Source organism: Poeciliopsis prolifica, unplaced genomic scaffold (assembly GCF_027474105.1).
Source record: "Poeciliopsis prolifica strain line A6 unplaced genomic scaffold, Auburn_PproV2 SCAFFOLD032, whole genome shotgun sequence".
Classification (NCBI taxonomy): domain Eukaryota; kingdom Metazoa; phylum Chordata; class Actinopteri; order Cyprinodontiformes; family Poeciliidae; genus Poeciliopsis; species Poeciliopsis prolifica.
The window spans coordinates 5,558,405-5,572,474 of record NW_026562407.1 but is presented as its reverse complement, the minus strand read 5'-3'; the positions used below and the strand labels follow the sequence as shown (position 1 = coordinate 5,572,474).

Genomic DNA, 14,070 nt, shown 5'->3' with positions numbered 1-14,070 from the left:
AGTGAGGCTGAATGCGGCTGATATTTGCTCACAAGATCAAACTGGTGTTCAAGCCAATGAAGAACAGCGTGCCTCCGTCGTGAGCAACTCCGTTTGTTGCAATTTAATATGTCACACCTACCCGTGAATAAGACATTTTCATATTTACTTATTTTTACCGTCTTAAGAAGGGATTTGCACATTTACGATGCGCTTCAGGGAGAGAGAAAATGATGATGAAAGGTTCTATCAAGAAGGCGCCAAAGTAAGTGTGCTCTCTGAGTAAACAAATGGAAAGAGACAAAGAGCACGTTAAATGCCGCAGCGCTGACATCTAAGTAAAAACAAATCCCTCTCCCCTCAGGTCCAAACACACGCAGACACAGATACAGGACGAGAAAATTACCTGCAGATGCCTGATGGTAAAAATGACAGGGTCAGAGAGATAGACTTTGTTAGAGTCCTTGTTGATGGCAGCTGTGATAACGGGAGAGTTGACAATCACGGAGTAATTGGTAGCCAGAGCTTCGCTGCCCAACTTCATGCTGGCGTTCTCCGTGGAAAGGTAAACGCCGATGTGTTTGTACAGGACAAACGCTATTCGAATTTCACCTGCAAGAGAAAAGTTATGATAAATATTTCACAAAGGATGAACTGCAGTGTTTACGTCGGTGCAAGTATTTCCTTGAGATTTCTGTCTGTTCTGTTCCCCTTTTAGTAGTGAGAACATGAAGGGATGCTTTAGTTCTTTGCATGGTCGTTTGAACTTACAAAACTAAAACCTCTTTTTGTCAAAAAACAGTTACTACTGCCTGAGGTTTTTTTAATTTCCTGCCGCTTTGAAAACATATGAGGCAGAGTTTCAGGTGCAGGAACAAACAGAGTTCTATTAAATCTGTTAATATAGAACTTTAACTTTCTGGTCCTGGGTTGAAATCCCAAGATGAGGAATTTCTGTGTGGAGTTTTCATCAAACTTTCTCTTGAATGAACTAAACAGATCCTCCTTGAGGTTTATGTCAGGCCAGTGAAGTGGCCAGTTACTTTGATATCATTTTCATTAAACCCAATATTAGCACTTTAAGCAGCTTCATAAAGAGGGAAGTATGAAGTGCTGACTTTGGATTTGATAATATACAATGGACAAACAAAAGTAGAGTTTTTTTTGTTATGTTAGTGTATGAATTTTCAGGATTTTTTTCTTCCACTCAACTTTTTATAAATATACGTCAATACATAATCTAGACACCAAACTCCTTTAGCAGAGACCTTCTGTAGCTCACCCTCATTGTGAAGCATGTCAGAGACCATATTCCCCATGATTATGTAGGCAATATCATAACATATCTAGATAAAATATTATTTTTTGTCTGATTTGATAATACATATAACCTGTAATTATGCCATTCACAGTTTACGCTACCTTTAGCAGACATATTCATTTTACATATTGGAATAAAACTAAGATGGACAATAGCAGAATGAACAATAAAATGACTCCTTATTTAAAACTTAAATAACAGAATCACTCAAAATCTTTCTGAGAAAAAAGAGAAACTTCAACAAATCACCAAACATTTCTTCAAATTTAACATTCAAAACTGTGTCCAAGCATTCTTCAAAAGCATTGGTAAATATGTTTTCCTCAAATTTTTCTTGTTAATAATTTCCTTGTCTCTCTTTGCCTCCATCTTCGCTTCCTGCGATTTTCCCTTTTGAGCACAGATATCAAAGAAAGCCCCCTCCCGCTGCGATCGAGATCACTCACTCCAATGAAAGGGGAAACAATTTGGGTGCCGTAGGCCTGGATGATGGAGGAATGTTCACTACCCTGCCGTTCTGATCTGCCTGTGCACGGCTGGACACAGACACAGGCGTGCAGCTGAGAGACAGCCAGCACCGCTACGCACTGTGTCCTGATTTGATTGAGCTGGCAGTATCTGCACAAGGAGAGTGCTTCGTTATTGTTTTTAACTCAACCTTGCTCAGAGTGTAAAGGGCAGGTTTATAAAGACATGCAATGCAGAATGCTGCTGAAATATCAAGGAAATACCAAGAAACTAAAAGACGTTTGAAATAAAATTACTGGAAAGCAAGGAAACAATATGATCTCATAATCAAACTGTTGCAAACCATAACTATTTCTGCTATACTTTGTTAATGTAGTCCTGTGTATTGTCCTCGAGCTGAAGTTGCACAATAGAAATCAAATCTGGCACGTTACCGTTTCTCCCGTGCTGCTTTAGTGTGTTTGCCGACAGGTGGATCGAGTTGCCTTGCCCTCCAGTTTGTGGAAACTTCAGATCAGGCAAATTCCCATCTGTGCTCATCCTCGCCACCTCCAGCTCTGCACGTAAGCAAGAGAAACCCGACAAAATTTCGAGGAATCAATAAAAGCCTGAGGTTCCTCTGAGAACACAGAGGTCATGTCCTTTCAAATTTGTGGATTTCACAGTTAAAACTGATATTTTGAAGACAAACTTTAGAAGTCTAGAGGCAATTTGAGTGAATGGGAGCTAAAATAAGTAGTCACATACATTCCTCATTTTTAATCATGCCATTCAGACTCTTCTTTTATTAAGTTTGGAATGAAAAATACTGGGAACAAATTTTGTTAAATGTCTGTTAGCAAGTTCCATCTCAATTACACACTTTTTATAGCCATTCACAACCTTCTGGTATAAAAGGTTGCATCACAAGCTTTTATAAATATCCAGTATTTAACTGGATATTTGAGCCCATTTATTAGAATGGTTAGAAATAAATTAGTTCTGAACGATAGTGGCAGTATCATGCTGCAGAACTGTTTAGCTATCAGAGATACGAGTGAATTCATTCTACACAAAGTGGAGTTAAGAAAAACAAAGAAAGAAAACCTTCAAATATCAACGTTACCTCACATCCACACCTAGATGGCTACAACCAGCACATAACTCAGTATTTATGTCACAAAATCATTCAAACCACACATCAACAGTGGTTTTGTGGTTAAGATGGAACTTGCTCAGGGAATTTTATACATACAAAACTAGGTGCACTTGTATATTTTTTAACCTATATGTAAAGTTCTTTAATTATAGAAAAGAAAAACGCTCCAAAATGTTACAAAAAGTCATAGCTGTGCACCTTTAATATTTATCCCAATAAGTAAACATAAACCTCTGATTGGAATTGCTTGCATTTTACTTTATCTGAAAATAATTTCTATCCATCCATCCATCCATCCATCCATCCATCCATCCATCCATCCATCCATCCATCCATCCATCCATCCATCCATCCATCCATCCATCCATCCATCCATCCATCCATCCATCCATCCATCCATATAGAGTAGATAGAGTATATATATATATATATATAAAGCTATCCACAACAATAGCAACCAGGAAGAGTTCTAACACATTTCCAATATTATCAGATAAAACAAACTGCATCTCCAACAGTGATTTATCATGGCACCTTTCTGACTGTTGTATCTTTGTAGTCTGGCTTTCAACAAAGACTACAGGGATTGTTACTGTTACCGATAATGTCTTTCTTTAGAAAAACTGACTTTTAAATGCAATGGTGACATGACTGATACATAAAAAAACAAAATCCCTGATATTATGAAATGATTCTTCTCATTATGAACCAAGACAGCGAGCGATATAGACAGAAGATGAAGAGCAGTTTTTTATAGCTTCTCAACAACTGAGTCTGAAGCAAACTTCAAATTTATGGTTCAAATATTTCCTCCATCATATAGGAAAGAATGCTGTAAGCAATCAGGAGGCTATTCTTTTTTTTTTTTTTTCCTCTAGCGGCGCTAATGGCTCGCATTTTTTGACAGTAGACTGACAGGAAAGAGGGAAGACATGCGGCAAAGGTTGCTGGGCCCGGGAGTCGAACCCACGACGTCTGCGTCGAGGACTGAGGCCTCCAAACCCCCTGCGCCACCACAGCGCGCCCCAGGAGCCTACTTTATCAAAGTTATTGTACCATCATGTACTTAAATTAAGCTACCAACACAGTGAACATAAAGGGATAAAACCAATGATCCATTGATTGGTAGAAGAAAAAAAACCTTAAAGATAAACATGTTTTTACTCTAAAACATGTAGTTCTAATATCTTAAGATAATTTTTAGTTAGTGTCAGGTCAAAAATGATCAGCACTGGTGTTGAACAAACACAGTTTAAAGGTGATGAGTAATGTTACAGAAATGTTGAAGAGGGGTCATCTGAGGTGCCTCAGATAAGGATGCTTCCTTAACACCTCCCAGAAAGAGGAGTTTACCTTTTTCAAACTCTGAGGAAATGATCTGTGGTATTTCTTATTTTCTTATTGATCACGACATTTTTCTGACAAGGTAAATTTGTAGTGACTCTAAGCCGAGTAATTAAGATGCCGCCTGTCTAATGACTGGGTTGGCACTAAATTCCTTTGAATATCATATTTATTTTTACCTAAATATGAGAAGTTTTACATATCCTTTGTTGTATTTGAAGACAAACGTTAGCTACTTCAGTCAAAAAGTGACATTCTACTTTACATCTATGGCTACAGACTGGAGCCACATTGGAGCCATACACAATAGGATCAGGTTCAAGGGGTCAACGTACATTTTCAATAATCAAGCTGGGATTAAGCACGCTGATGTCAACCACAGCATTGCCAGCAACACGTTTCAATATTACTGCTGATCTGAGCAGCAAGAACATTGAAACCAGTGCAGGAGATTCAGTCATTGTTGCAGCGGCAGTAAAGCTGCCTGATTAGTCTGAAGTGGGGACTCTCATCTTGAAACACAGCTCGAACAAGAGTAAGAGAAAGAAACTTAATTAAATCCGATAACGAATTCAGCTGGTGATCTGATGTCGCCGTGACACACTGACTTTGATAAAGGTTAGAGCCGACACAGGGCTGCAGCGAGGGCACATTTAATCCTCCCTTTGTATCTGTTTTCATACCATGGCGTTCCATCTTTTCTATTTAAAAATAAAATAATCTTTTGTATTAGTATTCTCTTGTGGTTTTCTAAAGGCCAGATGGTTTTTGATACATTCCTATTCAACTTAGCTAAGACAATACCCCAGATAGTGCAGCATTCCCTGGATTCCAAGTCTGCCTTTGGAATAAAGGAAGCATTTTTCTTCTCCCTCTCTGCGCTCTCTTTTTTTCCCTGCGTGGCTGTGCAAAAGAGCTTACGACAGGCTGTGGGGAATTTCTTTGATGCCATAGGAGTTGCTGGACCCAAGGGCTATACCTTCAAAGCAAGGTTTGAATAACACGGCTAATCAGCAGAAATCTGTTCATGAGATTATCAAGGAGGGAGCGAAGCAAACTTCGCTGCAGACAGGCCTCTCCATGGACACACAGGCTGTTAAGTGTAAACACAAACTTAGACACCATGGCAAGAGAAATAAAATACAGTATCCTCAAAAATTTCCACCCCTAGAGGTTTTCAAAATTTGTCATAAATTAGGAGAGTTCTGAAGGCATTTAGGTGTGCACTTAACTTTATTTAAGGTTATCAGAATAATCTAAATTCATAAGCAGGTTGCAATTTTTAAAATTTTATTCCTAAAAAATGTCCAAAACCCTGTGTAGTTTTAGTTCTACATTATAAATATGCACTGCTTTGTGTTAGTTCATCACATTAGAACAGAACAAAACATATACAAGTTTGTGGCTGCTGATTGAAAAAGCAGAAAAGTTTACCAGTGTGAATGCTTTTAAGACGCAACATAGGATGCAGAAAAAAAAGTCATAATCAGCTTGTCTGGAACCATGAGGAGTCCTTTGAAACCCTCACTCCCTCTGACATCGATGCAAACATGTCAGAGATATAGCACATCTGCACACGCTACAGCTTTCCACATCGCAAGGATTTCGAAGTGTAGGATCAATCATTAGCTGGTGCAGTGATTAGCGGGGCTGAAAATATAAAAAAAAAACAGGGTTTCGTCGTCGTTCTCATTTAAAACCCCTCAGTGACGTGAAGGATTACAGGAGCTGAGCGGCTGAAAAAATAAAATAAAATAAGCCAAGCAAACAGAGAGATAAGGCCTAGTAAACATGTCACCAGCACATAATTAACCAGAATACCACAACGTGCTATAAAGTCTGGGCTGCACGGCATCGCCTGGTCCCCCCGCTACTCCTTTCCCTCCCTCTAAACGAGCTCAGAATCTCCTTAATACCCAGATGAATTGTGTGCCAGATACAATAAAACCCCTTTTTTTATTAATTCTCCCAACGCCTGCTTCCTTTTAAGTAAGTAGACCTATATTTTTAGGTTGCCATGGAAGCAAGAATATGTTTTTCAAAAAAAGAAAAAAAAAAATTCAGCATGTTAGAAGTAGAGGGTTATTCATCACGACGCTGGTTTTTTCATTATTCCCTTGCCCTACTAGCTTCAGACTGACAAAAAATGTTCTGCTCCCCACTTTAAAATAGCACATACAATTCAACATTTCAACAACCTGTGTTTCTAGGTTTGGATTACCCCGCTAGGGAAAACTAATGACACGAGTTTCATTATCTGGGCTCGCCTGGTATTTATACTCTGAATAATGAGCACTGATCCCTGATCTTCACGAGCGCCGGTTAATTCTGCCTAATAACTGACATAAATTTAAACGCTGTCTGGCAAGATAAATGCCAGTTTACAGCTGAACGCTATCGGCTGAGAGTAGTCCCGTAGATCTTAACCTCCAGCTGCAGAGGAGCGTTTCTCCAGTGACCTTCACACTTGATCTAGTGGCTCAGAAAGCGGCGTCATCAATACGAGAGCGGCCCCTGGATCGATAGCTGCGCAGTGAAACCGTGGCCTCTGTATGACTAGAGAGATGGGACAACTCCGATGCGCAGAGAAAAACAGCAAAAACAAGTCGGAATGATGAAACCAAATGGTTTGCTACTGAAATGCGCCTTGTTTTTGTTTGAGAATCACACCGGTGAAAAGAACTCCACTTTATAAGTGAAAAATGTCTTTCTATTTAAGAGGATAATTTACTCTCCGGTGCTTATACAGGATGTACCCAGTCTACCTGCACTCTCTCAACAATTACAATAATCACATTAAATGTCTGTATTTTTGCTCTATTATTGAATGTAAATGTGAATGAGAAATGAACTTATGTCAATGTACGCATCCATGTCGAGGTTGGCTATTTAGTTCATTTATGATGTTTGTTTATAGATTTGTACATCTCTTTAGGGGCTTTATTCAAGAATAACAATATGAACATTGATATTCAAATCATTTGGGTTTTTCAATTGCTGTGTTTACAAGAATAAGCGAATTAGGATTCTCATGTAAACATGGTGTGCTTATTATGTTAAACTGTTAAGGTCACATTTGAAACCAGCAAAGATCTTCCTTGTGACATAGGAACGCGCATAGATCTCAATAAAATAGTTTCACAGATTTTGAGCTTTCACTACATCTTTGAAAACAGAGTTCCTAAAAAACTGGGAACCAACACAGTTTGCAGAATTCTTTGTCCTTTTTAGGGCTGTTCTTGACAGATATTTTGACAACAGGTTGGGAAATAAAGTCTTGAAATACAGTTATTTTTCCACTCTCATTTCTCTTTTTTCAATCTAGACACTAGTTAAATTGAATCGAAAAATTTTCCAAACTGAATAAGGAGGCTGTAACAAGAAAAAAAAGAAACTACGTCCTATGTCACTATAATACATATGATATTCTCTGCTTGCGCATAGTAAATTCAGGTGAATTATTGGCTACTTAAAGTAGAATTTTAGGAGTATTTTAATCACTGGTTGAAGAAAAAAAAAACAGACTGAGATTCCTTTAAAAAAAAAAAAACTAAAAAAAGTGCACTCGGTTAAGTTGGACTGCTTGTCATTGTTTTACACAAGCTCCAGTAGGTATGTGCTGTTAAGACTCCGGGTGAAACCAGCATACAACTTTGCACCTGAGAAATAGAGCTGAGCAAGTTTAGAAGCATCCATTTCAGCGTCAAATATTATAATATAGTTTGTATAAGGTCAACAGAGTCCTGTTGTCATCTCATGTAGTAGTAAAGGAAGAGAGTTGGATGTGTTGTCAGTTATTTTTGACTTTTGAAATAAAACCAAGCTGAAAGCTGTGGGGACATTCTGGCACAGTGACAACAACTGCTGAATTACAAGATCACACAGACTTGCTCCAAGGGAAGATAACTGTCAGACACAATGAGTGTTTATGCCAAGTGGCCATTTTTATAAGAATAAAGCAGCATTCTGTTTCTAAATTTAACAGTGAGAGGCTAAGGATTACAATTTCCCCAAGCAAAATGAGTCAAAGTTTGTTTATGCACATTTACCGAAAATGTGTTATTTTCATGCCCTGCAAAGGAACAACTATCATTTGTGCTTTCTCCCCATTTTCTTAGCCAGTATTTTTCGATAATTCTTAAAAAGGTTTTGTGTGATCAACCAACACAGAGTGATGCATAAATGTGAGGTCAAACAACATTTTGAGATTTAAGGGTTATCTGGACAAAAACACCTCTGGAAGATGAAATATTAGTGATTTTAAAAGCATTTGCAAATATTTGCATTCTGATCTTTTGACTATTTAAAATATTGAGCGTTGGTAAACTCAAAGAATAAAGTTCCATTGAATTTATCTGGAGTTGATTCTATCCATAAGGTGCAAAAAGCTCATTGCTTTTTCTTCCAACTCATTACAAGCCCTTTTAACATCATTAAGAACAGATTTTGTGAAAAAAAAAATGGAGAAATATCTTATACTTTTCTGGATAATTTGAGATATGTGGGAAGCTGACCATAGGTAGCTATAAAAAAGAGGATATGCCAATGGTTTATTGTTGCATCTCTGTATCATTTTTTTTAATCTTTACAATGATGGGCTACTTTGTGTGGTCTGTCATGTTAAATCACAATTAAATAGAGTGAAGCTTTTGGCTGGAATTTAGCAAAGCAAGAGCTTTAATTACTTTTGTAACATCCCGTAATTAAAAAGGTCAGAATATACTTACGAATGTTGTCGGTGTTCTCCTGCACAATGTCCGTCTTCAGCAGGTTGTCAGCCAGGACGAAGGCGCCCTGCTCCACCGTGTCCAGCAGCATGGTGGCAGCTCTCAGCTGCTCCGCGGTGCTTAGCTCCCTCCACGCTGCCTGTGCCTGTGGCTGCAGCAAATTGTTGACCGTCTCCACCATGGCCTGGGGAATCCAAAGAGTTTATTTAGAAAAAGAAGAAGAAGAAAAAAACTGAGGCTGCTTGACATGGTGATTTGGTAAATAGTATGAGTTAAGGGAGAACAAAGGAAATTCAAACAAATCTCACAATCTGTGGGGAACTTGCAGGATAAATGGATGATTGTTTTTCCTTTATTTCAATTGAAAAGAAAATATCAGATTGATTTACAAAGTGTGTGTATCAGGGTGGAATGGTCATTTAGTGAGAGCAACACCTGAATTTGTAATGACACTGAATGTATTATTTTGTGTTTGTGGCCTTTTCCTTTTATCTACAAGAGAAATTAATCATGTAAATGAATCAGAGCCAATGCTTACAAGACTAGAGGCCAGTTCTTGCATGACTTGAGGCTAAAGTCTTTAATTGGTGTGATTAATGATCTTCCCACCCTGCAGACAATCTTAGCACACAAATGCACTGAAATAAATAAAGTGAAACAACTTTAAGACAATCCAGTGGGTGGAAAAAGCTTTTGCTGGTAGCAACTATCTGCAACCATTTAATACAGATTGTTTTTTTCTGCACAGTAATCATAGAAGGGAAGGACTATTAACGCCTTCGTTAATCCGCACACAACAGCGGTCAACCAAGAGGGAGGGGAAAAGAGTGAACATCTCCTTTGAAAAATCAAGACCCATTAAAGATTTAAAATTGCCAATGGTAAGATTTATGAACAGAATACTAATTGGTCAAGCACAGCATTTCATTCCTGGTTATAAGTAATTTTGCAAGTTTGTTCTTGTCGAAGTATGTACAATTGGAGTAATCAGGCAGGAAAAGTGTTCAATATGAATTGAATCAAACAGTGTAAAGATGAGGGAGATCTTTTTGTGAGTCTTGAGTACAATATTTTGTACTGATCCACAGAGCATTCTTACTTTAAATGTTTCATAAATAAGTAGAGGCAGGTTAAAACTGAGGTAATAGCTAGAAGCATGCCACAAAGCTGATGATTAAAATCATCTGGTTTCAATACCACACTTATGTCTCCTATGAGACAAATCAGATTTTATCATTAAAATGCTGCTTTGCTGCAACTCACACAAGCATGGACTGGATGCATAAACAACTGTTAGTGAACAGAAGTAATGATTGTTTTAATTTGAAAACTGAAAACTCTCACACCAAGCAACTTTTAAGCGTTGTACATTTTGTGCAAAAAAATCCAAAATTGCTGCGTAACAAGTCTTTAACATGTTTATTGTTTAGACTTAACAGCCAAGAGGGAGACTAGAATTTTGATGGAATTAATAAAACATTGGTTTTTTGCATTAAAGCATATTTACTTCTGAAGTATAATTAGAACAGCATTTGTTTTCCAGTTGCAAGCCAGAAAATCTAATTTACTGACTGTTATGCTCATTGACCAAGTTAATTCCTATTAGCAATATGTTATTGTACTGTAATGTTACACTGTTTTGTGAAATTGAAGAAAGCTCACTTTTAGCCATTGGGTCAACATGCTAATTGATGCTTTTCATAGAGGTTAGGTAAGTATTTTTCAGCACTTAAGTAAAATTGAGAAAAAAGGAGGTTTTCATTTTAGCAAAGCTCGCTGCCACCCGTAAAAATGAGCTGCTTTTGATTGTGAGAACTGATGCTTTAGTGTAATGAGGCCTATTTCAGCGTTCTTGATCGGATCACAAAACACAAAGCAGAGGGATTTTCAAACTGCTATGTTTAATGACCATGATAATTACCATTATTGACATGGAAATCAACATTTTTAATGACCAAGAACTTTAACAGTAGTTGTATAGCTATGATTTATCCTAAAGCTTCAAGTTATGTAATTCAGTTTATTGCAAATGAGTACAAGGTTAAAACAAGGGCCCTGTTTGGATTACAGCTACAAACCTTTTGAATTACCAAATTATGGCTCAAAATAACACTGACAAAAACAAAGGAGGTGGAATTGCAAATAATGTGCCAATATCACAGCTACATTTTATAAATGGTTACAATGGGGACATAGTTTACAACATCATGTTTTAATTTTGGTTAAGTCAGTCTGACTGTAGGGCGACAAAAAAACGGGGTAGTTTTTAAATTTATGATTCGCCAGCTACAATTTCAACTTTCAACACACACCGAGTCTCCAATATCCACTCATGCAATATAAGAGTCTGATGCAAGACTGAGCACACACCACTCCACCTGCTATTCCACAAGAACATGCACAGCGTAACAGACTGTGCACGGCAAAACCTACACCACATGCATCATCTTTGATGTAATTATTCATTATTAGCACCCAATCTCCAATCACACCTTTTGACATTCAGCTAGAAGCAGAGGTTGATTCGCTCTCAATTAAGGAGCTCTTTTTCTTCAGGCGCTGACTTTTTTTTTTCTCCCCCTTTCCTTTGTTCACGACTTTAAGATTATTTTTCCCTAGTTCTCATACCACTGATGGACTGGCACTTTGTCATTTTCACATAGAGGCGATGTATAAAGAAGACGAAATGGAAAGCAGTGAACCCCCTCTAAGGACAAACTGGTAAGGGGAGAAAACATGTAAACAAATGATGGAAGCTCATAAAGAAATAAGAAATCAATTTTTACATTGGTTATTAGTGTTAAGTAAAATTCATTTTTATTCATTTAGATATAGCCAATTTATATTGGCTATAGCTTATTATATAATGCCACGATAAATTCAACTTCTGATGTCAATTAGTAAAAAAAATGGACTCTAGCTAATCAATCCCTAAGGTGAACACTTCAGTGTTTTTGTTCTTTACAGGGAGATTTACAAACTATTAAATGTTTCCTTACATGTATGCAATTAGCATGATTGATGTCCCATGTTGCCCATTCTGGGTGTGTGATAACAATGGTAAAATGACAAAAAAATTCTAAATAATTCTTAGTGAAAAATACATTTTCTATTTGTTGATTATCTCTGAGTGGCTTATTTAATTGTGCAGTGCTGCAATACCTTTTGTGTAAATGTGTGTACAAATCACTAAAAGAAGCTATTCAATTCTTTGCCATTAATAGTCAAAACTTGCCTTCAGGCCTACAACAAGAACAGAATTAGAGTTTTGTCCTCCAACTACCGCTATCTCGCAAGGTAAAAGCCTGCAAATGTAATTACCTTGCGGGAATGAGAATGCTTTGTGCTCTGAAGGTAAAGCATAAAACCTATTTCTGATTAGCAATATTTTTTCTATCCATATCAGTTTATGTATTGCATAGAGCACCAATTCACAACAAATGCCATCTCAATGTACAAACAGGTTCCCTTCAGTCCCGTTTACTCATGTCCAAATGTACAGCCTGATTCAGAGCCAACATAAAACAAGACAGTCAAATTAAGTGAAATATGATCCAAGCCGGAAAGTTGTCTAAATCCAGTTGAATGCATTGAGTTACTGAAATTGCAGTGTTCCTTTCCCTGGAGCAAGAATGAGGTGAGAGTTGAAGGTCAATTACATTTCCTTCAACTCTAATTAGAGTGGTTATTTTTGATTGGACCCAACATGTCGAATTAAGACAGAAAGATTGAGACATAGACTGGTCGTCTGTCAGTTTCAGCTCCATGTGGGCATTTATAGTCACTAAGCCTGTACTTTTGGACAGAAAGAAAATCACTCTGTGGCTCCAAATGGTAGGAGTCTGCCTAATCTGCCTAATGATGAAAATGCAGCATTGGGTGGCCTCTTCCAGAGTTTGTCCATTGGTTTAGCTTTGTTTATTAAATTGTATTTAATAAATAAAGCTGTTAAATCTTTTGTTTTTTGTTTTTGTTTTTTGCACATCTGAGGACCTGAATAAATTCAGAGCTTAAGACACAACACACCATTGTACGTAATTTACAATGTCCAACTTATGATATTGAAAGGTAAAGCAAAGTGAGAAAGATTGAGAAGATCCATAATTATGATAAAATTATACATCAGATGAACCTACTTTGCCTACAACATGGAATAGCTGCAGGTTATTCATAATAATAGATTTATATTTACTGCAATCTGAGCAAAAACAGGGCATATTCAGAGCCTCAGTTTGAAAAGCTATGTGGGCTGGAGGGTAGGAGGACATCACCTCAGTCATCTTGGTCTGTGCAAATAAATCAAGAATGTGTGGTGATGCCATTTCTCTTCCATTACAGCATTGCCTCTCCATGTGTCAACCGTAGCAGCTATCTGCTGCAAGTAATTTTCTTGCCGCAAATTTTGTTGGTAGTGCAACGGCTTTAAAAAAAAAATTAAAAGAGCTAAATGAGTCCCCTGTTACATAAGAGATGTTTTGGTCGTTAAACCGAGGTCACTGCAGGAATGTTCCACTTGGTACAGGGATGATGGCCGGCCCTGAAACCCTGCAGTGCATGGTCCATTTATACCAGCGCAGGAGACGAAGGAAGGGAGAGGTGGACATTAGAGCCTGGCAGGAGTCCAAGCCGAGCTGTGGTGTGTGCGCCTCTATCTGTGCGCTGATTGATGAAATGAACTCTGGGTCTAGGAAATTGATTCTGGCAGAGGCTGATCTCCCTCCCTGCACACCCTCTGTGTTGTATGCATGCACTTTTCGTCCCCCTCATCTCATCCGGCTCCTTCCTTCCCGCTAACCAGTTGGTCTCTGTCACTTTTTTTCTTGTCACTGAGATAGAAAGGGTAAACTCAAAATATGGCAAGAAAACTCCAGTTTATCTTAATCTTGATCGTCTGTAGTCTCGGGGCACAGACGAAGCCGTTACATCATTTCTTTCTTTTTCTCGCTCCTTTATACCTGCTGGCCAATTCGACAGCTTTCCTTGGAAACAACTGAAACTCGACACTTTAATATTTCAAGAATCCATTTCCTAATACGTGGGTGGTTATTTTTTTGTGTAAGTGAGTTTCTATGGGATAACCTTTGTACTGTTTA

General features: G+C 37.9%; 1 protein-coding gene across 5 annotated transcripts in view; it reads right to left on the bottom strand.

The window, feature by feature from the left end:
* The window catches only part of adgrl3.1 (adhesion G protein-coupled receptor L3.1), a 259,349-nt gene that overhangs the window by 50,258 nt on the left and 195,021 nt on the right, over window positions 1–14,070 (bottom strand). For all 5 annotated transcript variants that reach the window (XM_055050947.1, XM_055050952.1, XM_055050951.1 and 2 more), the window contains 3 exons: window positions 8,978–9,161; window positions 2,203–2,325; window positions 386–591 (listed from right to left, as the gene is read on the bottom strand). In XM_055050947.1, coding sequence (XP_054906922.1) covers window positions 386–591; window positions 2,203–2,325; window positions 8,978–9,161 — 513 coding nt within the window. The remainder of the gene's footprint in view (window positions 1–385; window positions 592–2,202; window positions 2,326–8,977; window positions 9,162–14,070) is intronic.